The sequence below is a fragment of the Schistocerca gregaria genome, chromosome 7, assembly GCF_023897955.1.
Source record: "Schistocerca gregaria isolate iqSchGreg1 chromosome 7, iqSchGreg1.2, whole genome shotgun sequence".
Lineage (NCBI taxonomy): Eukaryota > Metazoa > Arthropoda > Insecta > Orthoptera > Acrididae > Schistocerca > Schistocerca gregaria.
The window spans coordinates 325183572-325211033 of record NC_064926.1 but is presented as its reverse complement, the minus strand read 5'-3'; the positions used below and the strand labels follow the sequence as shown (position 1 = coordinate 325211033).

The 27462-nt window shown below is 42.3% G+C and overlaps 1 protein-coding gene across 1 annotated transcript in view; it reads left to right on the top strand.

Annotated features, from left to right (window-relative positions):
• The window catches only part of LOC126282387 (ankyrin repeat and SAM domain-containing protein 1A-like), a 790528-nt gene that overhangs the window by 103604 nt on the left and 659462 nt on the right, over positions 1-27462 (top strand). Inside the window, exon 2 of the mRNA XM_049982044.1 lies at positions 22049-22129. Within this exon, the coding sequence (XP_049838001.1) occupies positions 22049-22129 (81 nt within the window). The remainder of the gene's footprint in view (positions 1-22048; positions 22130-27462) is intronic.

Here is a 27462-nt window from a genome sequence, read left to right as displayed (position 1 = left end):
TTCGTACTCTTACGGATTTATGGACAGCCGTGCAGGATTCATGGTGTCAGTTCCCTTCAACACTACTTCACACATTTGTTGAGTCCATGTCACGTTGTGTTGCGGCAGTTGTGCATGCTCGCGGGGTCCTACACGATATTAGACAGATGTACCAGTTCAGTGTATAAGGCGTCATTTTGAAATGCGGTAAGTATGAGACGCTGTGAGAATAGGTACTTTACATCTTATGCAGTGCGTCCAGTCACATCTCTTTGACAACTGATTTTTTTTAAGAAAAATAAGGAACGCCGTACTTCGGAGTAAAATCAGTATGAGGTGTTAAAAATCTTGACCTTGATTTCCTCAGTAGAAAACACAATATGTAAACAGTTAAAAGACGAGAACACACAGAACGAGGTTTATGCAATTCACTGAGGTTAGCGGACACGAATATCTTTCGTTTGTCTATTGTGGCGATGAGAAAGCACCCAGGCCACGTACCGTATTTTTCGAACTATGAGATGCACTTTTTTCTTTGAAAAATTGCCTCCAAAATTCAGTTGTGTCTTAAACTCGAAATTAATATAAAAATGTCCAGTATTTGATTTAAAATTCCCGCCAGTCTTAGCAATCGCCATACATTCGATGCCGCTGGAGACCTCTCACTATAGGGCAACACTGGATTCAACTGGCAGCAGCAGTGCACCGATAGGCGACGAATATCAGTAGCGGCTATTCACAAGCTTGCTATCACTGTTTACATCTACATCTACAACGATACTCCGCAACCATGTCATCACAAACCCAGAACACTGTGTAGCCTATGATGCATCATTGCAGTCTAAGGTGCTAGTGAATCTGAATTGAAAGTGATTTGTGTTATCGGTAACAGTACAATAATTTTTTTTTGGTAGCTAGTTTCGTAATGGAAGAACAATAAAAGTTATTCATATGATGAGGGCTGCAAGTTCTAAGTAATACTACACGCAGAACAACATGGAAACAGACCAACTGAGCAGCATTTCGGCCCTCCACCAACAGAAAACATTCATGGTTGGCGAGTTAGTACAGAAGAACTGAAAAAATTGAGGATAAACTATATGTGCAAATAGAGGACTGAATGCAAAATTGCCCAAACTAGAGGTGAAACGAAACCGTCAAAATTCCATTGGAATTAACACAAAAATGATTCAAATACGTCCTCGTAAGCTATCCCTACACGAAACTTATCAGACTTCAAGGGTGTTGGTTGTTGCTACAGATTTATGAAGCGTCATGGACTTACCATCGAAGTAAAAGCGGAATATCTCAGAAAATGCCACAAGATTATGAAGAGACAATATTATCTTTCCGTCTCTTTATTATCAGCATGGAAGAAAACCAGTGTAGAATACAACCAAATAGCGAACATGGTCGCAACTCCTCTGGCATCTGATGTGCCGAGTAACATAACTGTTGCATGAAAAGTGCTTATTTATTTTTTAGTTGCAGGTCTAGTTCCTTATGACCAAATTGAGAAGCGAATCTCGAAAGTCAGCTTTATTTTTCAAGGAACTCCTCAACAGTATACGACGAGTGACCCATGAGGAAACTCTCCAGTTTCGATTTGAAAGCGCGTGGATTACTGCTAAGATTTTTGAATTCTTGTGGTAGCGTAATGAAAATTGATGCAGCCCTATATTGCACAAGTTTTTGCACAAGAGTGAAGGAAGTCCGATCCAAATGCAGATTGGATTTATGCCGAGTATTAACTGAGTGAAAGCTACTAATTCTCAGGAATAAGCCGATAAACTGTAACTATAAAAACAAGTGGACATGGAAAAAATACACGAGATTGTTGTCCTTTCATGTTGTTATGACGGTACTAAACTTAATCCAGTGAACATTTTGAAGCGCAAAACAATGGCAAAAGCTTCTGAAATACCGCCAAGTGGTGTTCACTTACGTGACAAGAGTTGGATGGACGAGGCTCGTATGAAATAATGGATTAACAGAATGTGGGAGAAAAGCAAAGACGCTTTATTGAAGAGGAGTTCTCTTCTCATGCTAGATCAGTTTAGTAGTCGTTTGGAAAATTGTGTGGAAGAGAAACTGAGGCTGCCTGTTATCTGGGAGGGCTTACTTCACAATTGAAACCTCTTGCTGTCTTGATAAACACCTACATCTACATCTACATCCATACTCCGCAAGCCACCTGACGGTGTGTGGCGGAGGGTACCCTGAGTACCTCTATCGGTTCTCCCTTCTATTCCAGTCTCGTATTGTACGTGGAAAGAAGGATTGTCGGTATGCTACTGTGTGGGCTCTAATCTATCTGATTTTATCCTCATGGTCTCTTCGCGAGATATACGTAGGAGGGAGCAATATACTGCTTGACTCTTCGGTGAAGGTATGTTCTCGAAACTTTAACAAAAGCCCGTACCGAACTACTGAGCGTCTCTCCTGCAGAGTTTTCCACTGGAGTTTATCTATCATCTCCGTAACGCTTTCGCAATTACTAAATGATCCTGTAACGAAGCGCGCTGCTCTCCGTTGGATCTTCTCTATCTCTTCTATCAACCCTACCTGGTGCGGATCCCACACTGCTGAGCAGTATTCAAGCATTGGGCGAACAAGCGTACTGTAACCTACTTCCTTTGTTGTCGGATTGCCATTCGAAGTGTATATGAGAGAGATATGGAACAAACGGATGAAACCCGACGTAAATCGACACCGAAGGAACATTTAAAACGACCTACAGTCAAGCGTGTCAGTGGATAAAACAGTCGTCGTCTGGAGTGTGAGAGAAGACATTATTGTGAAATATTTTAAGAAGTGCGGCGTAAGTACCGTCCTCGATGGCAGTGAAGACCATCTCATATATATGAAGAGGGCAACGATGACGACGAAGCGGAAGAAGAAGAATCAGATGACGATTTTCAAGGATTTCAATGGTCGGTTCGGTTTTATAAACAAAGAACTTTCTTGGTCTGTCTTTGCAGCTTAATAATGAGGGTAAAAAAGTTATTTTTTTAAAACAATTGCTTGAAAAGTAAGGCACATCTTATAGTCCGTAAAATACGGTAGTTAAAATTGTGATTCTGCCAAGTACAGAGAAGCAGTGGAACCCATTCGTCAGGGTAAACTCCAGGAAAGAGGCTTCAAAATTCTAACGAAATATACTCATCCGTTTAGGAGGAGATAATGGTCTGAAGAACAGCCATTGTGATCTACATACGTATGTAGGGTATGCACAAAATTAAAGTTATATTCAGTAAGGATTATGACTGTGTTTTCAAAGAAGGCGGTTTCAGTATGTACACTCCTGGAAATGGAAAAAAGAACACATTGACACCGGTGTGTCAGACCCACCATACTTGCTCCGGACACTGCGAGAGGGCTGTACAAGCAATGATCACACGCACGGCACAGCGGACACACCAGGATCCGCGGTGTTGGCCGTCGAATGGCGCTAGCTGCGCAGCATTTGTGCACCGCCGCCGTCAGTGTCAGCCAGTTTGCCGTGGCGTACGGAGCTCCATCGCAGTCTTTAACACTGGTAGCATGCCGCGACAGCGTGGACGTGAACCGTATATGCAGTTGACGGACTTTGAGCGAGGACGTATAGTGAGCATGCGGGAGGCCGGGTGGACGTACCGCCGAATTGCTCAACACGTGGGGCGTGAGGTCTCCACAGTACATCGATGTTGGCGCCAGTGGTCGGCGGAAGGTGCACGTGCCCGTCGACCTGGGACCGGACCGCAGCGACGCACGGATGCACGCCAAGACCCTAGGATCCTAGGTACTGTCGTAGGGGACCGCACCGTCACTTCCCAGCAAATTAGGGACACTGTTGCTCCTGGGGTATCGGCGAGGACCATTCGCAACCGTCTCCATGAAGCTGGGCTACGGTCCCGCACACAGTTAGGCCGTCTTCCGCTCACGCCCCAACATCGTGCAGCCCGCCTCCAGTGGTGTCGCGACAGGCGTGAATGGAGGGACGAATGGAGACGTGTCGTCTTCAGCGATGAGAGTCGCTTCTGCCTTGGTGCCAATGATGGTCGTATGCGTGTTTGGCGCCGTGCAGGTGAGCGCCACAATCAGGACTGCATACGACCGAGGCACACAGGGCCAACACCCGGCATCATGGTGTGGGGAGCGATCTCCTACACTGGCCGTACACCTCTGGTGATCGTCGAGCGGACACTGAATAGTGCACGGTACATCCAAACCGTCATCGAGCCCATCGTTCTACCATTCCTAGACCGGCAAGGGAACTTGCCGTTCCAACAGGACAATGCACGTCCGCATGTATCCCGTGCCACCCAACGTGCTCTAGAAGGTGTAAGTCAACCACCCTGACCAGCAAGATCTCCGGATCTGTCCCCCATTGAGCATGTTTGGGACTGATGAAGCGTCGTCTCACGCGGTCTGCACGTCCAGCACGAACGCTGGTCCAACTGAGGCGCCAGGTGGAAATGGCATGGCAAGCCGTTCCACAGGACTACATCCAGCATCTCTACGATCGTCTCCATGGGAAAATAGCAGCCTGCATTGCTGCGAAAGGTGGATGTACACTGTACTAGTGCCGACATTGTGCATGCTCTGTTGCCGGTGTCTATGTGCCTGTGGTTCTGTCAGTGTGATCATGTGATGTATCTGACCCCAGGAATGTGTCAATAAAGGTTCCCCTTCCTGGGACAATGAATTAACGGTGTTCTTATTTCAATTTCCAGGAGTGTATTTTGTATAGCGTGAAAGCATTTAGCGGAAAATAATTCCTAGCTGGTATAAATTTGTGGAACAGCCTATGAGCGCTCTTCGTGACTCAGGTGGGTGGACAGAATGAGGACTTACCTGCTCACGCTTCAGTTTGTTGACTAATTAATTTTTTATAAAACTTCTTCCTTATTTAGACCATAAACAGTTTCCAACAGCTATACCAATATTGAGATGTCTCATTTCATGCATTATGTCATCACTGCTGCGCACTTGGAGAAATGCGGTTAGTGTCTGCTTTAAAGCTTAAAAAGTGAGTAAAGCTCTTAAACACTGAATGTTAACAATTCAACTACATTAAGTCAGCACTTGAAATGCTATAAGAAACTGAAATCCAGTTTGTAACAATCATTATTATTTGAGGAAAATTAATTTTGGGTGCAAATAAAAAATAACTTTATAACAGATCGACAACAGAATCTATAACATGGGAATACCAAGATTATTTTGGACGTCAAAGCGTAGGCCCATCTACAACTAGTAAGGGAGTTTAACTGGTTGAAGCAGTTTTAAATGAGCTCATTTTAGGCTAAGCTTGACCATGAGCGTTGTAAATATGACTTGAATCTACAGATATATCCAGTTCCATTTATTATACTTACTACTATGCGCATTGGAGGATTACACCATCATCATCAGATGGATGTATTGCCTGTACAACCTATAGGTAACCTATTAAATTTCTGGAAGAAGAAAAATGTTCTGACTACTTATTGAATAGCGACATGGATATACACAGATAAAATAAATAAAAAATCGCGACACCAAAAGAATTAATGTAGAGTAATGAAATTTTGGGGATACATCTGCCTTGGTGACATATTTTAAGAGATTAGCATTGCAAGATCACAGGTTAACCTACCGCCAGAATGTTGAATGCAGGCATGTAAATGTGCATGCACTGTGTTTTACAGCTGTCGGATGTCAGTTTGTGGGAGTTCCATGCCTGTCGCACTTGGTCGGTCAATACAATGCTGGTTGTGGATGATGATGATGATGATGATGATGATGATGATGATGATGATGATGATGATGATGTTGTCGTCGTCGTATGATGCCCCGTAAGAGCTGGATTGGAAACCGATGCGATGATCGAGCAGGCCAAGGCAGCATGTCAACACTCTGGAGAGCGGTGTGTGGCCGAGTCTTATACTGTCGGAAAACATCCCTTGGAATATTGTTCATTAGTGGCAGAACAATAAGTCGAATCACCAGACTGACACACAAATTTCCAGTCAGAATTCGTGGGGTAACCACAAGTGTGATTCTGCTGTCTTACAAAATCGCACCCCACAACATAACTCCAGATATAGGTCTAGTGTTTCTAGCACGCAGTCAGTTTGATTGTAGGCCCTCAACAAACACACGGCTATCACTGCCATCGAGGCACGGCCGGTTTTCAGCAGAACAGGCAACAGACGTGATTCCCTGTCTTCCAGTGAGCTCTCGTGTGACAGTAATGAAGATTCAAATGGCTGTGGTTGGGAGTCAGTGGGGCGCACGCTACAAGGCGTCTGACTCGGAGCTGTCACAGTTCGTTGTGTCACTGTGCTGCGAGCTGCTTCTCTTCTCAAATTACTGTTGCAGATGCAGTACGATGCGCCATGGCCATACACCAAAAACGATAGTTTTCCCTCTCGGTGGTGCCACGTGGCCGTCCGGCTCTCGGTATTCTTGCGACCGTACATTTTCGTGTCCACTGCTACGAGTAATCACGTACAGTGGCTACATTCCCGCCAAGTCTATCTGCAATTTCGCAGAAGAAACATCCACCTTTTCGTAGCCCGCCTGTACAGCGAACTGTTGATAATGGCGCTTTTGTGGCCTTAAAAGCATCCTGGCTAAATCACGAACGTTGCCGCGTGTATTTAAAGCTAACCATTCGTTCATGTCGCAGAATTCCTTGGTGTTGCAATTTTTTTCCGTCGGTGTATAAATTATATCTTCCGGAGGACGTAAGCTATTTATGATGACATATATATATATATATATATATATATATATATATATATATATATATATATATATATAAACCCATTGATCATACATTTATAGATTATTGATTAACATAAATGCAATAGACGACGGAGGTAAAAATCATCTGAAACGTCTATGGAAAGTATTATAAATGTGACTTGTTACAGTACCCTGTAGTTTCATTTGATTGGTTTAAAGTAGTAGCACACCATCTTCCGTATCCCATAAAGTGTTACGGATATCAGACTTCATGTAGATAAGGACAATGTGTATTTGTGTTCTGGGAGTAATATAGCTATGGTCTACAGAGTACTTCGACCTCGAACCGTCAGCTGAAGATTATACAGGGCAAGATACGGAGTCAGCTGTAAAATCACACACAGCTCAGCAGAAATTCTGAATCTCGGGCAAAAACTGTGCCTCGCCGGCAACAACACTGCCTCGTTGGCAAAAATTCTCACCTTGTTCAAAAGTATCAGAACGATCAAAATTATTTATAAAATTAATTATTTAAAGTAACGTTCATCATTTCTACGTTTAAAATACATAACCTTTGTCGTCAGCAAAACACACACACACACACACACACACACACACACACACACACACACACACACACACCTACCTGTCCAAATTCATGCCTAAACATGGCTGTGGATCCTTGTATGAAGAACTCCCATCCTATTTGCATATCTACAGTGCTACAAATCACGTGTGCCTAAAAAAATGAAATACTAAGCAAGTATTTGCAATTTAATTTTTAGGCTTGCACGAGGATATGTATAAAACACGCATGACCAAGCCTGTAACTGCATAAAATACATATTGGATAAAATACTATGTAAGCATCCAAGATCAAAAAGAGAGAGGCAGTTTAAATTCTTGTTGGCTACTGGAAGCGTGCAGTTAAATGTGTGACTGTTAAAGAATTGCAACTGCCTGCGTAGCATGTTATTTTTTGATAACATTGGCCACAGCGTGTCACAAACCTGCACACCTTCAATGGGCCACTCTGGTATTGGTATTGTAATAGGTAAAATGTGACAATCAACGTCTCTGCAGTTTTGTAGCTTTGTGGGATTTAGTCATCGTCGAGTGGCTTCGGCTGGCTAGGGCATACCGGAAAACATTTGTACCCTCTCCTCCTCGCCAAATTGAGGCTAGTGGCGGCATTGCATGGTATTAGCGTAATGTCTCAAAGAGGATGACGAGTTCTTTGTCTGGCGTGCTCATCAATAATATGAGGATTTTATGCATGTTATTAAATTATTATAGTTATCTTCATGTTCACGATCTGCTGTTGTGACGTACAAGGGCTGATCAACAAAGATTGTATTTTTTTCTTCTCTGATGGTTATTACTCCTTTATATGATCGTTTTCAAAGTATTGCCGTCCTACTTGAATGCACTGTTTATAGCGTCTCTGGCAGTCATCGAACATATGGCGCAGGCCATTCTTTGTTAGGTCCTTGAAAATCGTCTCACTTTTCTTCCGCACTGCTTCAGAGTTTTCAAATCGAATGTTCGGAAGCGTTGCCTTTAGTGAAGGGAATAAAAACAAATTATAGGGTGCAAGATCGGCGCTGTAAGGCAGATGCGGTAATGTTGAACTGAACCAGTAATTGCATGACTTGATTTGCAATTTGAGGCTGCGCATTGCCGTGATGAAGTCGCCATCCATTTCGAGAAAGGTCGTTTCCTCGCAACGTGTTCCTCTGTTTAGCCCATACTGACGGTTAGTATGCTGCTGTAACAGTAGTGTGAGGGAGAACTGCGTGCTGGTAAATCGTTCCATGCCAGTCCAAAAATGTTATCACCAGTCCTTCCCCTGCAACAACTTTCACCTTTCTTTGTTGTTGGAGGACCTGGAGATTTCCACACTGTGTTCGCTCGTTTTCCTTCAGGATCATAAGAATGCAGCCATTACTTGTCACCGATGATAAACGATTCAAGAAACGCATCCCCTCCATTAGCAAAGAAACGCATCACATCACGGCTTGTTTGTATTCTCACAGCCTTTTTTGTTAGGCAATCAACAGACTTGGCATGCAGCGGGCACAAAAACGGGACTTACTGAGATGAACACGCATAATAGTAGAGACACCGGCATGTGGAACTCTCAACACTCCACTAAGGTTACGTGGTTATCCGCCGATCCATACGCTTGCTGCAGCTTTTCGTAAGTTTCAGTAGCTATATGGTTTAAATGAACACAGAATTTTATTGCGCCATATTGCTCCTCTCGCGTCTACAGAATGAAGCATTACTACCAACGTACCGACACAAGAATGCTGTCGCCTACAGCCATTGTACATAAAAACCCGCTCTTTTCAAATATTAGTGGTACTTGCAGGAAACAATCATCGAAGTTACAGAAAATACTGAGTCTAGGGCTTTGTTGATCAGACCACGCATAATATTTTACCGAACTTCTGCACTGAAACAATGAAATATCTGGTTTTTGTTTTCGTTTTTCGCACTGTGCAGTAGGGAGCATAGGAATGACAAATTAAATGTTCTGAGCAACAGCACAGTTTTTCCTAACGGTGTCGTTCCTGCAGCAGGCTTTGAACACAGTTCCACGAAACTGCTGTCATGAATCCATGTGCAACTGTCAGTAAGGATATTTTGAAGATGCCGTATAAAACTTTTTCACTGCTGTCTAATGAAGATCATTTCAAGTTCGAAAACTCTTAATTACGTTTTTTGTTAAAATAGTGTAAATAATAGTAACATTCATAAATGTTGTACTAGGAAGAGGAATGGCCTACACTGTCCTTTACACAGCCTTAAAGTACGAGAGCAAGAAGAGAAGTATTCACCCATAAACATCTTTGACTACCTAATCACTGATGTAATTAATTTAACTGACAATGAAATTAATTTCAAACACAAACTGAAATCATGTGTGGTTGACAGTTCCTTGCACCACTCCATAGATGAATTTGGCACGAGGACGCTAACGCGTGCCCTTGTGTGTGTGTGTGTGTGTGTGTGTGTGTGTGTGTGTGTGTGTGTGTGTGTGTGTGTGTGTGTGTACAGATGTTCGTACAATCGTTTTCTGCGCAGAAGACGGCATTCCGGTCAATGGACAACCACGTAAACGATGACGTCACGGCACCTATTAAACGGGGTAGTGTTTGCCGGGTAGTCCCACGTCCACAGCCACTGTGTATACAGTCAGCCTACCAGACTGTGGTGGAAGCCCATTGGAAGAATGGAAACAGGACAGTCGCAAGCTGATGTTGCCCGATGGCTTAAAGTGAATCGTTCTTTGGTTTCTCGGATGTAGCGCCAATTTATACAGACCGAAAGCGTATCCCGATTCCAGGACATGGCCGACTATGTGTGATATCAGAAAGAGAGGACCCTTATTTGGCCGTAAGGACAAGACGGTACCACCTTAGTACTGCACGGCAACTGGCATTTGACTTCATAGCATCAATTGGGCGTGTTGTGTCGAGGCACGGTGTGTACAGAAGGCTTCGGCAGAGTAGCCTTTACTGTCGGAGACGACCTGCAGGTGTACCTCTGATGCGTTTTCACATAAGGGAGCGTCTAGTGGAGTCGTCAACATGCCATATGAATGATCGAACAGTGGGCCAATGTTCTATTCTCAGATGAGTACAATTTTGGCCTGGAGAGAGATTCTCGACGCATTCGCATCTGGAAGGAACGTGAAACATGAGAATACCTGAACTATCAAATTTAGGCTAAGTTATTTTTACAGCAGTATGAAATTAGCTGTAGATCCTTTTTTTGTTGTTGTTGTTGTGGTAATCGATGTCCAGCTGCTCTCAAGCCGAAAGTTGGAATGAATACTGCGATATTTTACAACACACATTCCTGTTTGAGGTGTTATCCATTGCCTATACCCAACCTTCGAACTGACTTAGCTCTCAGTTGTAGGGGGAAGTAAAATGTAGCGTGGGCTCCGATCCACGGTGCGTCTCAGCGTTCGTTACATACACAAATCATTGCCAGGCGTAAAATAACTTTTGAAAGAAAAAAAATGCCTAGGATCAGTTAAGGAAAGGACTCTGAGTCCCTACTATTCGAAGCTTACCCTCTTTTTTTCAAATACGTAACTTATTTTTACAGATGTATTATTCGGTATCTGCTCAATCAGTATTAAATTAAGAGTAATAAATTTGTTTGCTAGGTAAGTAGGGACTTTTGTCTTTGATGCAATAAAGACTTGTAAATCACCTTCTCTATTATTCGTGGAAATGGATTTAATCCAACTTCTTTCATTTGAATGACATCTTCATTATCACTCTTCTGGTGTGGCATTTCTGTATTTCCGTTAGGTTACTCTTCATGAGTGCCCAAGCCATAAGTAATCATTTTGTAGATTTTTGATGTTTTCACCTGTGGTGTTTCTGGGAAAGATTACTACAGAAACAGCCTCGAACAAAAATATTCAGTCTTATCTTTCGTACGTGCTTGAGCCTTTAGCGTCGTCTTACACACCATCGAGCAACTGAGTAATACCGTTAAACGACATGTACTTTATTCCTCATCTGGATAATTTTTTGGCGCGGGAAAGCTTCATCTGCGTAACGGCTGTCAAGAGTGACAAATTGCTGGTAGTATTATGTTTATTTAGAGACTCGAGCTGGTTTGGCAGATAATTAAGAATAAGAGTCCCTAGCAAAATGGTATCCATTCCTGATTGCAAAAATTCGTCGGAAGGCGAGAGCATTTGCAACGCTGCACACGAAGTTAGTTCATTTACTAAAAGTGTATGTGAAAGCTATAATCTTACGTAGTAGTGTAATTATATGCTGCGTTACAGGAAACAGTAGATTGTAATTGCGCGGTGACTATCTGTCGAGTGGTTGTCGCTCTTGGAGTTGGCGACGTGTGTGCCAGGATAGGCATCATTGATAGTAAGTGGCTAGTTCTGTAAGGTTCGCAGGAGAGCGTCTGTAAAGTTTGGAAGGTGGAGATGAGATACTAGCAGAAGTAAAGCTGTGAGGACGGGGCGTGAGTCGTGCTTGGGTAGCTCAGATGGCAGAGCACCTGCCCGCGAAAGGCAAAGGTCCCGAGTTCGTGTCTCGGCCCGGCACACAGTTTTTATCTGCCAAGAAGTTTGACTCCTTACTGTTTTGGACGCCGAATGTGAAGTGGGGGGAGAGGGGGGGGGGGGGGGGATGGCTGGCGAGGGCACTCACGACGGCACTCACGACGCCAACACCGCAGACCACGAAACACAATAACTATTACTGGTGTTACTATACTCGAGCATCTGTGGTTGACTCATGTGCTTGCGCGTTAGATACGCATAACCAGTGGAACTCCCTCTAGCGTTCCAAGTGACCCTTTTCGGAAAAGTCAGTGTTTCCTTAGATCTTTAACATTCTTGAGTGTTGGCACCACACAAAAAGTCACTGTGATCGTCTTAGTCGGGTTACTTAACCTATATTACAGAATTAGATCAGAGATTTTCTGCAAATCTTCTTTTAGTATCTTTGCCTACTCAGAGCTGTAGTTTTCAGTTCTCATGGTAACGAACATCTTTTTCAAGTTCTTGTCCACGTAATTGTGTTACGTTGCATTATTATTCAAATTTATATTATAAAAATCATAGTGATACTTAAATCTTGAGTTTATTATCATAACAGTTTGCGTTAAATTATAAATATTAAGTCACTTCCTCACCTTCAGATTCATTGTTACAGACAATAAATTGAAGTGTCAGTAATTCCGTTGCGTACATTGAATTCAGCACCGGATCTCAAGATTGTGCCGGTTTCTTTAGGAACTTCAGATTCAGTTGGAATTCACAATATTACAGACGTAGTGTGTAGGAGTACAGTGTATGCTGGCTAGAGGCATACAGTTTTATTTGTTTATATTTCAGGCCTTATTAACCTTAAAAGTTTCTTTGTTCAACAAAGCTCAGACAGTTTTATGTATTTTGGTACAGTTCAATTTTGATAGCTAGACAGGTTTCGAAACCGTGCTCAACTTCTCGCCACAAATTCATAATCCTCAACTGCAGCCATAGATCCTTTGTATCAAATTTATCAGATCTCGAACCTTTGTTCTGTGAACAATGTCCCTGATAAATCCAGCTGCACTGAAATCCAGCGGAGTCATATAGAGAGACTGGGTAGGCCAGCCATTGGAGCCTCCCTTCCGGTCAAACGCCCAGAAAAGTCTTACGGAGGAATGTGGCAACCTCCCAATGATAAGGGGGAGGAGGGGGGAGTGAGAAACGGGCACCATCATGATGGAAAATGATGACGGGAGGCATCTGTGTAACTGCATAGTTCGCCAATATGTCGAGACAGGTCTGCTCTATCACTGTCTCGCAAGCTCCATGCAAGTCAGTGCTCTTCATGAAAATGTGAAGATAACACCTTGGAGAATGTTTCTATAACTGAGTATTTACCCAACATAATAAAATGACGTTTTTTTGTTATCGGGATTTCCTTAAGTGTACGTCTAGCCCGGACATAAGCCCGAACATTAAAGCTGTTTGAACTTAAATTTACCAAATCTCAAAGCCTTGTTATGCAAACAATGTCCTTGTTAAACCCCGATTCACTGAAGCACAGTGGAGTCAGATCAGTAGATCGAGGGGCCGAGAACCTGAATCTTTTAACCTTTTGACGTCCACTGTTGAATTTAGGCTTCGTGTAGTCTATTTAATGGATTTGGTATTCAGCCATATGCTTCCACTGTGCCATGCATGTTTTCCTTTCATTTGATCATCGCCGCGGTCTTCTCCTCTCTCTTCAAACTCGGCAATGAAATTTCTTGATTCATTTGCCATCTGTTCGTTTTCTCCATGTCCCATCCACTACCATTTCGTTTTTGCTATGGTCTGAATTACGTCCTCTGCTCCAGTCTGTTCCCTGATGCAGTGTTGTTTTTCCTGTCCTGCCAGCAATTCCGAACGTATATTTCTCCATTGTTCGCTTAAGTCTTTTTTGATTATACACATTGATTATTAACTTTACTTTTCAGAGATATAGGAAGCTTAGTTCTGAAAAAACCTATTTAGTATACCATAATAAAATCATTGAAAAATAACAGAGCACCAGGTGAAGATAGACTGATTGCAGAAATCTGGAAATTAGACCATGAAAACATTACACCCAAAATTCATAGTATAATCAAAAACATATGGGAAACAGAAAAGATACCAGAAGAATAGAAGTCAGCCCTAATACACCCCCTCCACAAGAAAGGAGACAAAACAGACCCTAATAACTACAGAGGAATTTCGTTACTGCCGGTGGCATACAAAATTCTATCAAAAGCTGTGTTAAACCGCCTAGAACCTCAGATAGATCCACAGATCGGAGAATACCAAGGAGGGTTCAGGAAGGGAAGATCATCTAGTGAGCAGATCTGGTGTCTGAGAACATTATTAACAACGAGAAAGTCCGGAAACACCACAGTAACATTTGTTGATTTCAAGAAGGCTTACGATTCCATAGACAGAGAGACCCTAGAAGAAATGAAGGTAGACAATAAGACCAGAAAACTAATTCAGGAAACATTAACAAATACAAAGTCAAAAGTGAAGTTCATGGGCGAGATCTCAGAATCTTTCGAAATCAAGACAGGAGTGAGACAGGGAGATGGCCTGTCAGCCATTTTATTTAACGCTGTTTTAGAGAAAATAATCAGGACGTGGGACAAAGGAGTCAATGGGGTAAAGATGGGGAGAGAGAGAAATAGAACCGTCAACATAAAATGCCTGGCCTTTGCCGACGATATAGCCATCATGACAAATGACAGAAAATAAGCCAGAGAAGCCCTAGAGATATTGCATGAAATCGCAGCCAGAACAGGACTACAAATATCATATGAAAAAACACAGTACGTGGACACAAAATCTGCAGACAGAAGCCCATTGATAACAAAGTACGGAAAAATGACACAAGTAGAAAGTTTCAAATACCTGGGAGAGATTATACAGAAAACAGGACTGAATTCAACAGCCAATGAAGAAAGGGCTACAAAACTACAAAAAGCATACAGACTTACATGGAACCATTACAATAAAAGAAATATTTCCATCAATGCCAAATTAAGACATTACAAAACAGTAGTCTTACCTGAGGCCTTGTATGCCTCAGAAACAACAGTAATCAGAGGAAGAACTAAAATCAAGGAAATGGAAAAGCAAGAGAGGAAAATTCTGAGAAAGATCTATAGGCCAGTTCAGAGACAGGGGATCTGGATAGAGAGACCAACAAAGGAATTGTACAAACAGGCAGAGACAATTACAGACAATATCAGAAAAAGAAGGGCAAAATTCTATGGGCGCATTCATAGGATGAATGAAAATAGGCTGACCAAGATGATTTTTAACATAGTGGTGACGAATAATGTGAAAACTAACTGGGTAAAGGAAACCATGGAAGACCTTAAAAATCTTAACATCTCTACAGAAGAAATATCAAACAGAGGAAAATACAGAGAAAAAATCAACAAACAGAAATTCGATGAAACACCAAAAGAGGAGGAAGCAGGAAGGAAGTGGACAGAAGAGAGGAAGAAGCAGCACAGTGAATTTATGAGAGGTTTTTGGGAAGAGAAAAGAAAGAGACAGAAAAAAGTGACATGAATTTGAAATGTACCAATTTATGTACCATATTGTCATTGTGAATATTGATTGTGTTTTAACGCTCTCCTCAATGGGGAGTTAACGATAATAATAATAATAATAATAAGCTTTCGAGGTAAGTTTTATTCGTCGTCGTTTTATATCTTGCAGCCCATTTAGTCTTTGTCTTAAAGTGACCCAAAAACAAAACAAATGAACTTAGTCGATGACTTCATTGTTAAATTATACCGTTTTATTGTCGGTATATTAATTACACATTATTTTTGTTTTGTTATTGGTAATTTACAGGTCTATTTTCAAACCTTCAACCCTTCCGTGCAACATTGCTTGTTTACGCTGGAAACTAACAGTGTAATGTGATGTGCGAATCGAAGATGGTTGAGATCCCTACCTGGTTTTCGCATTTTAAGGACCTGAAAAAAATGTTGATACAACGTTAGTAAAAAAAAATTCTTCCCTATTTAGTGTCCTAGGCTGTTTCAAAGTTCGAAGATTCAGTCAGCTGGCTGCGATCGTTAAAATGTCGACCTCATTCCGGGTCGCCGAAACACGAATCTGGTCACTAATTTACGAATGCATAGAAACATTTTAGACATTCCGGAAGCATGTTGTCCGTATATGACGCAGCCAGTGGAAAAAAAATTGAGTCATTCTTTTAGTCATGAAATAAAAATCGGAGGATACGAAGAGATGTGATTGTTTTGTAATCAGCCCTCGGGTCCTGAACGAAGTTGACTTAGCTTGTGTGTCACTTCTTAAATGTTTCATTAAACACCGTCCCTTCTTTCTGCGCTTATAATAGCGGCCCTATGTTAAACGTGATGATTTTCACTTTAGTGATGTCAGCGCCGGCTTTTGTAGTTGATAGTTGATGAATCAAAACTATTGGAACTGTGGTTTACTGTAAAAGAATGTCTTTACCGTACACCTACTTCAATATTAAATACCGTCCATGTCCGATTTCTGCAGACGAAAGAAAAATTTCAAAGTTGTATGCTGCGCAATACCAACTGACTGTGTTCTGTAGGCAACTATTTACCCGCCGTGCTTTTTTGCCGACACTTGTCACGAACACGCGCACACGCATTTCATTTTCTTTTCATAAACATTGTGTCATCACCGAATGTGTGTGCACGGAAGGAGAAAGTGTTACTGTTTATCTACGTATTATCGTTTGCCCCATACTTGCGTTTGGCATCATCAGCAAGTATATGTTCATTCGACACATATTCTTAATGGGAAAAAAGATAAAGAATAAATGCTGTTTAATCCAGTGGAAATCACTGAAAGTAGCCAATAAGAACATGAACTGTTTTGTGACCAACGTTGACAGTTGAATAGCTCTTAACCACTTCATCTCGTAGACATGTAGAGGCAACGTATTTTATTGTACAGAAATTGCAGACTACTTGAGGTTGTTCATATTGATGTTCATTATTCATTCAACTTAATGACCGATTTCTGAATACTCATTCCATCATATGTATCTGGGAATCCAATTACATCTCTACCGATTCAGTGAAATACGTCCATTTATGTAGAGCTGCTAATTACATGTATCCTGCAATAACATTTTACTACGTTGATAAAATTACTTTAAGTTATGCGAAAACTTTATTTGATGACACATACGAAACCCACCCCTACCGTGGAATGTACCAATCAAAACTCAAAGCTTCAAGAAGTCTATAATCTTTTATACTGTAAAATTACTGATTAGCAGGGTTTGGACTTGATATCGTCACCTGCCCAGAAATATGGTGTCACTAAAGCTTTTTAACGGCACCACATTTTAAAGTTATGGCTCTACAACGGAATGTGAAAAAGCCACAATTAGGCTGAGACGCCGTGTAGTTCCGCTCGTATAAACTAATTTTTCACACAGACACGATGAACAAGGAAGCACAGGGTAAAATAATGTGCGTGGACCACATCAGCTGCTTGGAACACGGGTCAGGTACAGAATGTCCACTTTTGAGTCAGTATTACTAATATTAATTGGTCCGTGCACCGTGTTGCTCTAACCGTTTGTTTACCAGTGTCTGCTATGCGAAACCACTTTCTTTTACAACTACGTAGTTTACCAGTGGTAGTACGGTGGAACAGTGACGTTTACTGCTTACTGCTGAACTCTGAAGGCGACCTTCAGTGCTGTGTGTTGAATAGCACATATTTCCTAACTTCCACGGCATTGAGATTACCGCTGTAGCCCATGTTTCATTTTTGCACTGCTGTCTGTAAGTTGTTTTTCTCTAATCGTACAGTTCAGAGAACTTCAGTCCTTTTATCTATACTCAATGTTGGGTATATTTTCAAAACAAAGCTTTGTGTGCAGCAAGTCATTACTAAGGATCAACTTTCATACTACACGAGATAGTGTGGTTTCAGTCTGTAACCGTTGACAAGTATGGGTCGAATAATCTCTTCTTCTCAGGTGTCTAATAATGGACTTCGTTTGCTTCTAACCAGACCATTGACCTACTACATGAGCTACAGAATTGCCGAGTGACCAGAAGTCAGTAAACTCCGACAGTGACAGTGAATGTAAAATGGTGGGACTGCGTAGTGCGGCGTTTTCTTTGTGTGTCTGTTGACGATGCCAGCATAATCAGCGAAATTAATGTAGAAGAAATAATGATTTACAAGACTGCAAAGGGAACATGAAGGCGGTGTGCAGTTGTATAGTGTAGTGAGACGGCCGCATCGTAGTAATTGGATTAGCCAGAGATGTGATGTTTTACTCTTCTGGAGTAATAATAATAGCTATGTTGTAAGTACCACAAAACTTGAATAATCCACACTTGAGCACTGATTTTACAATGAAACCACATACAATCACTTTAAAGTTTCTGAAAATACTTGTTAATTTGAAATGTACCTGACTGCAACTATTTTCAAGAAATTACAATTGCAACAAAGATTTTAGTGTGCTGATAAAAACATCGTAAACCGACTTTGAAAAGGCAGCTTGTGATAACAATCGTTATGCTCTGGCATATTTCCGTTTTATTTTTGAATTTAATCGAAGTAAAAGTTTGTGGATGTGAGCGCAAACTGCACACATACCACAGTTCTCACGAACGGAATCACTGGCGCTGCTGGTTGCAGCTAAGCGCGAAAAGTGTTAAAGAAACAAGACTCTCATTTTTACGTACCTCTTGCAAGGACGTATACGCAAACCATTTATATTAAAAGGGTTAATTTCCTGTCGAAAAAATAAAAGTTAATTAACGTTGATAAATTAAACATTTCTGTACATTTTTTTCCCTTGTCAACGAGTGGATTTTACGCTAAAAGCGTGGAAAGAGATGTATACTTGATGCTGTTGGGACGATTGCATATGTGTATGTAATTACATTTTCATTGCTAAAAGCTTCCTTCTTTTAATTTCATTTTTTATATGATTATTGTACCGTAATTCTCTTGTTCCTTGGTGAAATTAGTGTTCTTTTGCTACCAGCCAACTTTTTCGGTTGTTTCTTGCCATTACCGTTAGAATAGTTAGCTTCAGACTAGTAGATCATCCTTTGCGACAGTTCACTGCGTAGTAGCTATGGACGAATTTTTATCTCGACGTCAAGTCTTCGAATGGTTTGCTTTAGAATTGCTCTCCTTCGATTATTTTCATATCGTCTAATTTAAGATTTTCTGTGAATTAAACGGTCTACATCGTTTATCAACATTTCTTTACTTATTACGTCGTTTCGACCATTGTCCTCAAGTATCAAAAGGTTAGAACTTATAAATGAAGGTTCTTTGTCAGTAGTAAAAACATTGCCTATAAAACTGAACTTTTTATGAGTTGTAAGCTTTCTGATAACTGATAATGGTAGTAGTCGACACGTCGTAAAGAAATTTTAATATGCGACCTAGGAAGTTTTATTCACAGAATATTCGCAGTGATTGCAGCCTCATACAGGGAATTAATTTCCTGTATTAATAAAATGAATAATTGTTTAGGAACATCTTAAGCGTATTCAGGTGGCTAACATCAAAAGAAAATCGTATGTGCCACAGAATGTAAAAGGGCATTAAAGTTTTGCAGAATCGTCTATTTTTTATGTTTTGCAGGAGAAGAGTGATTTTTTTTTTTTGTGATCATTCTTGGAACAAATGGTTCAAATGGCTCTGGGCACTATGGGACTTAACTGCTGAGGTCATCAGCCCCCTAGAACTTAGAACTACTTAAACCTAACTAACCTAGGGACATCACACTCATCCATGCCCGAGGCAGGATTCGTACCTGCGACCGTAGCGGTCGCGCGGTTCCAGACAGAAGCGCCTAGAACCGCTCGGCCACCCCGGCCGGCATATACTTGGAACACACAGCTATAAATTGAGTCTACTCAGTGTAGCTTCAATCAGCCGTGACGCATCTGGCCCAAACTTTTTTCCATAATGTAAATGCACTTTGGTAAAATTCTGGGGATAGACTTTTACACCATTGCTTGACTCAGGAAATAAGGTCTTTCTCACTATCAAATGTTTCACCGTACATGTGGGCCTTCAGACGACCGAAGAGGTAAAAATCAGACGGAGCCAAGTCGGGACTGTAGAAAGGATGAGGAACAATTTTCCAACCTATTTTCGTGATTTTATCCTGCGTCATAAGGGCTGTATGACGTTTGGCATTGTCGTGGTGTAGTCTGATGAGCCTACCCTGAAGCTGTGGTTTATTGGCCTTGATGGCACGTCGCAGCAAGCTGTCGTGTCGTCACACATCTGTCTTTTGGATGATTTGATCTCTGGTCCCCTTATCCACGTCACTCAATGCCGATGATGGTCTACCGCATCGTGGATTGTCCAGTAGGGAGAAAACACCTTCTTTAAACCTCTGCAACCACTGCTGGATACTGCTGTGATCCACTGTGTCCTCCCCTAAACAGGGAACAACTTCCTGTGAATCGATTGGCAGAGTCATCGCCAGGCTTGAAGAGGAACTCCATCACCGACCGTTTTCACAACCTGCCTTCTACTTCACTGTCCTTTGTGGCTCACCTGTAAATAAAAGAAAATTCTTTTATATACCATCTTATAGTTAAATGTTCCAAGTATGTTCACAAAAAAATTCATTGTCCTTCCGCAAAAAATTAAAAAATGTTAGAGACGACTGTGCAAAACCGTTTGTAGTATAGAGAATTCTTCGCCTTCCGCCAGGTCTTGAAAACTTGCCTTCAGATTTGACACGCAGGAGGTAAGACGGAGAAGGTGAATTGTTACAATTTTATTGTGTAGCCCCATACTGATTCCGCACTTACGCATGTAAGTACACAGATGCAAGAAATAGCAAGACCAAGAAGAGCTCGTGCGAGATAAACGACTATCGGTATGCGTTTTTCTACATCTGAAAAATTTATGATTATTAGAATTTCGCGCTACTCGCATAAAAACATTGTTAATAGCGCCGCTATGAAAATGCAGATCGGGTTTGCTTTAAATACACGCTGTAACGATCGTGAGCTTTAGATACCTTTGAGATTGGTTGTGGTGAGCTGATATTAGTCAGTAACGCTTTTAAGGCGATAAAGTGGCCACTATGAACACCTCATCGAATTTGAATGAGGACGTGTAGTAGGGTTACGACAAGCTAAATGTTCCTTCTCCGATATTGCAGAAAGACTTGGCAGGAATGTAGCCACTGTACATAATTGCTTGCAGCGATGGTCACCGAAAGGTACGGTCTCAAGACAACCAGGCTCCTGACGGCCTTGTGGCATTACCGAGAGGAAAGGCCATCGTGTTCGGCTTATGCCTCTGGCGCATCGTACTGCATCTGCAGCAGCAATTTAAGCAGCAGTTGGCACCATAGTGACACAACGAACTGTTACAAATGGGTTACTTCACATAGCTCCGATCCAGACGCCCTGTAGCGTGCATTCCATAGACCACCACCATCATTTGCAACTTCAGTGGTGTCAAGCGAGAGCTCATTGGAGGGCAGGGTGGAGGTCTTTCGTGTTTTCTGATGAAATCTGGTTCTGTCTCGGTGCCAATTATGGTCGTGTGTTGGTTAGGAGGAGGCCAGTTGAGGACCTGCAACCAACCTATTGGGTACTAGACACGCTGGACCTCCACTTGGCGTTATGGTCTGCAGTATGACTTGGGATGACAGCAGGAGCACTCTCGTGGGTATGCCAAGCACCAGGACTGCAAACTTGTACGTCAGTTCGGTGATTTGAGTTGTGCTGTCATTTATGAACATAATTCCATTGGGCATTTTTCAAGAGGATAAGCTTCGCCCACGAACCGCTGTTGTAACCCAACATGCTCTCCAGTGTGTCGACGTGTTGCTTTGGCGTGCTTCATCACCAGATTTGCCCTCAATCGAGCACATATGACACATCATCGGACGACAACTCCAACGTCATCCACGACCAGCGTTAACCGTCGTTGAATTTTGTTTTGACCGATCAAGTGCAAGAGGCGTGGAACTTCATCTCACAAACTGCATCCAGCACTTGTACAACGTAATGCATACACGTTTGCATGCTTGCATTCAATAAACGGTTTAACCGCAAGAATGGTGATGTGCCAACATTTCACATTTGCAATGGCTTATGTTGCGCTTACATTAAACTGTAATCTTGCAGTGTTAATCAATTATGTTGCCTAGACAGTTGTATTCCCGTAATTTCATTTTCTACGTTAATTACTTTTTTGTGTTGCGATTTTTTTCCGTCAGTATATTTCTCGGTTCGTAGACGAATTGACGGTTCTGACAGCTTGTTATCCGTTGTGTTACAGCCTGCGGAGGGGACCAGGCGCCAACGTACAGGATGCCAGCGGTTACTCGGCGTTGCACCACGCCGCCCTCAACGGACACAGGTACGTCACGTGCTGTACTGCTCTCTTCTTATCGCGCGGCTGCGTTATTGGCACAGCTTCCCGGTGTTAAATAACAGCGTTCTAATGATGAACCCCCATGAAACTAATTACGAATTCCAGACAGTTGCCAATTATTGGCGTCTTAAACTCCAGACTGTTGTTTCACTTGTTCAAGAAAAAAAATACGATAGTTTACACGTTTATGTTACATGAAATGACAAGATGTAATCAAAAATTTCAAGAGCGAAGACTAAATTCCTGTCTTGTACCATTTCTAATCATAATACTTCGTTCTTCGTCTTCCGTTCTTATTGTTCCCTTTTGGTTCTTGTACATATCGTGTATTATCCATCTTTTACGACAGATTAAGCCTGTTTTACTGAGATTTTCGAACATATTGCATTATTCTACATTCCCGAACGTACGACGTTACTCCCCTTCTTGCTGCTAAAACTGCTGCCAAGCCCCCAAACGACACATTAGACGTGATGCTTGTGCTTACCCAAGATAGATTCCAAGTATGTAGGCCTACAGTCCCTCCTGATTCTTCGGTTGTATTTCGTTGTTTAGGGGGAGGCTGTACACTTGTTCACTTGAAACATACTGGACTGGGGTCAGCTGCTGTGTCCACATACTCCACTGACAACTAGTCTGCGTATGAGATGGCTGATTTGAGAAACCACCAGTGATATGGTCTAAACTTAAATATTAAAGCTTAAACTTGCATTTATTCTTGTCTGAGACATATCCCAGTTATAGCAGCCAATGGTAAAAATCACTGAATGGACTGCTCCGATTCATTACTATTAATCGCGATTCGTGTTCTGTGAATAGTTGTAAGTACGACAGCCAGCGAACAAGGTCTGTAACACTTAGACAGCACTGAAACTGACCAACGGCAAGAGACAATCGCATCATGTCTGAACTCTGAAAAACTCCAAAGCTACCGCCGAAAAACTTCTCTTAGCATAAATGCCCCTCACCAAAGCGCAGCAGCACGCTCCTCTCCAACCAGTCCAGCCAGTGAGTACAAGTAACGGCAAAACTCGCAGCTCCTGAAGACGACGGATGTGTTGGTCTCCGAAATCTTGTCCATAAAATGGAAACAACAATTCGGCGGAACACCGGGAACCACATTGTTAATTAATCGCGCCGAAAAACTTCACACGTCACACAAAAGTAAGAATCGCATGGCTTGTCTTTCACCTTTCACCTTTTCCATTTTCGTCATTCGTTTCAGTTCGTTTATTTGAGCTCAGAATTCAGCATATAACAGTGCAGTCTTTCATGATATTCAAGGGAACATCGACGTTGTATTGAGACACTCTTGTATGCTGGAAGTCGATCGGTGTTTTGAGGTCCACACTGGTGTTATTCGTTTTTATTGTAATGTCTTAACCGCACTACTTTTTGAATAGAATGACCAGTTTCGGCTGTGCAATAACCATCTCCAGAATCTAGAATAGAAGGAAAAAATGCGTTACAAAATACTACCTCAAGAGATTAGAAATAAATGACAAAGGTATAAGAAAAACGCAATATACTTCTCGTTCTGCGGCACTGGAACAAGTCATAATATGTACAACTACACGCATCAAAACTGTCGTGCAGTCTTCAACCAGTCATTCATAGGATGCAAAATGATCATAAAAGACGTTGATGCATGCCTATCGAACAAATAAATATAAAAAGCGATTGAAAGGTAGTTCACTTAAAAGTTCGTTGCTGAAACGTCTGATACCTCCAGTCTTATAACAAGAACTGTACCCGCGAGAAAGTAACATGCAACTACGAGTAACCTGTGCCATCAAAGCGACCGCTGCACTTGACTACTCTCTCCCACTATAAAGTTTGCTATCTGTTATTTATCTTGTTGAAATACTTTTGTAATTTACTTCTTTCCGTTACTCTACATCCGTTCCCATTTCATGTTCATTTTTATTACTGACTGTCGTAATCAAAATATAAACTAGAATGCAAGAACGGGGACATTATGCATGTTCTCGAAGTTCATTCCGTCTTCTTCCTTTATGAGGCTCATCTTACAGCCCTCACTCAATTTTGGAATGAATTCTGTAACCAGTTTTTATTTTTAGAACATTTTGTTAAATCGGCACTGCCGGGACAAATAAAAACTATGTACATGATGATCGCTCTCCAGATGGTCATGTTACTCCAAATTCTTCGGTGTTATTAGAGTAAACGACTGTGTTTTATGTATCTTCATCTGACACTTTGTAACGTGTTTCACGCAATGGCATTAAAATTTCGTTATCGTCATACTTGGCTGCCGTAAGGGAAGGAAACCTGTTGTGCACGAATGGTTGATTAGTCAGAATATTCTCTCTGACATGGCAGAGAGAACTCACTTCACGTAATGTACGAGACGCGATGTCGTTTCGTATAATTTTGTATGTACCGCACACATATATTCTCATAAATCGGTAGTTTACAATGACGATCACGTAATACTAGATCCGAATTATCACTAGGTTGTAAACGTCATCTCTCTTACTGTTCTCAGTTATTCATAAATCCCAAACCACAGTACAGAAGGTGTTTGTATGTTATGATGGAGGGTGGTCGGTCGGGGTGATTCAGAAGCTCATCGGAAGCTGTAAAATACTTTTATTACAACCAGTAGTTCGTAGTACAACTCGAGCACTCATTAGGCGGAGGACCTTGACCCTCGGATACCGGCAATGAAGCGTTGTTGAAGGATCCTAGTTCTGTTGTGCTTAGCGTGAGTTTACACCTGTTCACCTTGCGGCTAGAGTCGTCGTGCGGTTGGACTTGCTCCACACCCGCGTAAAGTCACGTGTGGGGAGAATACTACGCCCCCGTGCGCACAATACAGAGGCATGCGCGACTTTGTATCGGTGGGTTTGCCTCTTCGCACAACAGCTGCTTGTGCCTAGTGCCCACGGAAAGTCGCACAGGTACAAACAGACTTGGCACGGCTGAGGCGTTACGCGACCTTGTGTAGCGAACGGTCACGGCCGTGGCCGATCAGCATCATGGCTGACACGGCCGGCTGACACAGTCCACTGAGTGTGGGACGCTGGTTACCGCCGGCCGTGGCAACTGACGGGCACAGATGTTCAGGAAGCGAACCCCGGGCGGCTGGTTCGTAGTGACTGTTTCTGACGAGCGTGCCCAGTGGCTCGGTTGCTGGGAGGGCCTCAGTTAGACCCTCGGTCCATCAGGCGGCGACTGGATACCCTTGGCAGGCGGTCCTGTCTGGGTGACGACAGACGGCAGAACGGCGGAGCCCGACATTATGAAGGGTGAAGAATCGACGATTCGGTGCCTCGATATGTGCCCAACCTGACGGGACAACCTGGATTTACTAGGTTGATTTGATGAATCTGGTAAAAAAGCAAGAAAACTATTTCTTTGCTAAACCACTCCCCTTACTTCTTGACATAGGCTTCTTTGAGGAATAAACAATTGGTCCAGGCATCCTCCAGCCTTTTCATCCCATCGGAAAAATAGATTCTGTCTAACGTTGCAAAATATGCATTGATTGCAGCTGTCACTTCCTCATTTGACGGAGATTTCTTCCCAGAAAGCCAAATTTTCAAGTTAGGCAACAGGGAGAAGTCACTTGGGGCTAGGTCTGGTGAATAGAGTGAATGTGGCACCACTTCAGAGCCCAGTTTACGAAGTTTCGGATTTGTTATGGCTTAATGGCGGGTGTGATGCATCATCCTAGTGAAAGAGCACTTTTTGTGTGCATGTTCCAGACGATCCAACTATCAAGCACGAGAGGAGCCAGTTATGGTTGTGCCTTTTTCCGAGTACTTTATGAGGGTTATTCCTTGCGAATGCCCCTAAAAAAGTCATCTTACCAGTCGACAAAATGGTCTTTGGCGTCTCTGCTGCACTTTCAGCAGCCTTTGTCAGTTGTTTTGACTGCTGTTCTTGACTCTCGTATGGAATGATCAACCCAGGTTTCATCAAAAGTCACAAATCAGTTCAGAAGATATTGCGTATTCGATTAAACATTACCAGACATTGTGTTGAAATGATGTGCCAGATGCACTTTTGGTCGACTGAGCAATCGCGGCACCCATCTCGCACACAGTTTCTTCACAGCCAATTCTCCATGCAGGATGTTATGCACTCCCTCAGTTGAGACGCCTTCAGTTCCAGCTATGTCACGAATTTTTATTTCGGAGTCTTGCATTGCCGCATCTTGGATTTTGTCAATGGTTTCCTTCGTGGCAACCTGAACAGGACGGCCGGAGCGCACTTCCTCTTCGGTGTGTCCGACCACGTTTAAATTCATTAATCCAAAATTAAATGGTCCTCAATGTTAGTGGAGAGCCCATGTGAACGTCATCAAATCCTTTTTTCACTTGTGCGCCAGTCCAATTTTCCAAATGAAAATGTTTAATAACCGCATGAAACTCAGTTTTCTCCATTTTCAGTCGCAGTCGACTCGCCGACCAATTCAGAAGTCGGGCTAGCGTTGCTGCCTCTGGATGACGGGGTCCCGGGTTCGATTCCCTGCAGGGTTGGGGATTTTGTCTGCCCGGGGACTGGGTGTTTGTGTTGTCCTTATCGTTTGATCCTCATCATTATCATCATTTGTGACAGTGGCTAGATCTGATTGTGTAAAAATTGGACTGTGTACAAATTGTAAGTTTGTACGGGCGCTGATGACCGCGCATTTGAGCGCCCCACAAACCGAACATCATCATCAATTCAGACGGCTTCAAAAACGTACTGTACTCTGTACATTGTTGAAATTCTTTATACGATCTTTGGAATAATCAAGCTTACCATCGATGAAGGTCCAACAAAAATGCTTCATTCTTTCATGGAAATTTACCAGACTTATCTTATACACACAAAAACTGGTTTGTTGTGCTCTTGTGGTTGCAGGAGTCACGTGCGCCGAAGTGTCCCTGGTGACGGTAACTGGCCGGAGGCGGTTGAAGACGCCCAGTGAGCGCGGTGTCGCAATGCTGGGTGTAGGTGTTGCCGTAAGAGGCCCGCTTTACGGTATCCATACCATCTTCTTAGACTCGTGTTGTAACAATTCCGAAAATTTTAGTTCCCTATTTAAGATTGTGCTCTGTTGTATTGCCACTGTGACAACCTTTCTTTTTTGTGTCCTCCACAACGGCTGCAATAGTCAGCTGTTTCCTCAGAGAACATATTACTTTCGTTCACGAGCTGCGGTAAAAACCCTCGCGTAATGAGCGAATGGATGTATATAAAAGACTAATTACATCCACTAGCTTTTTTAGCGTTCGACTATAGCTCAAAGAGACCAATTACCCATTTCAAAGAAGGAGGGAAGTAGGTTTCCTTCAATTTACGTC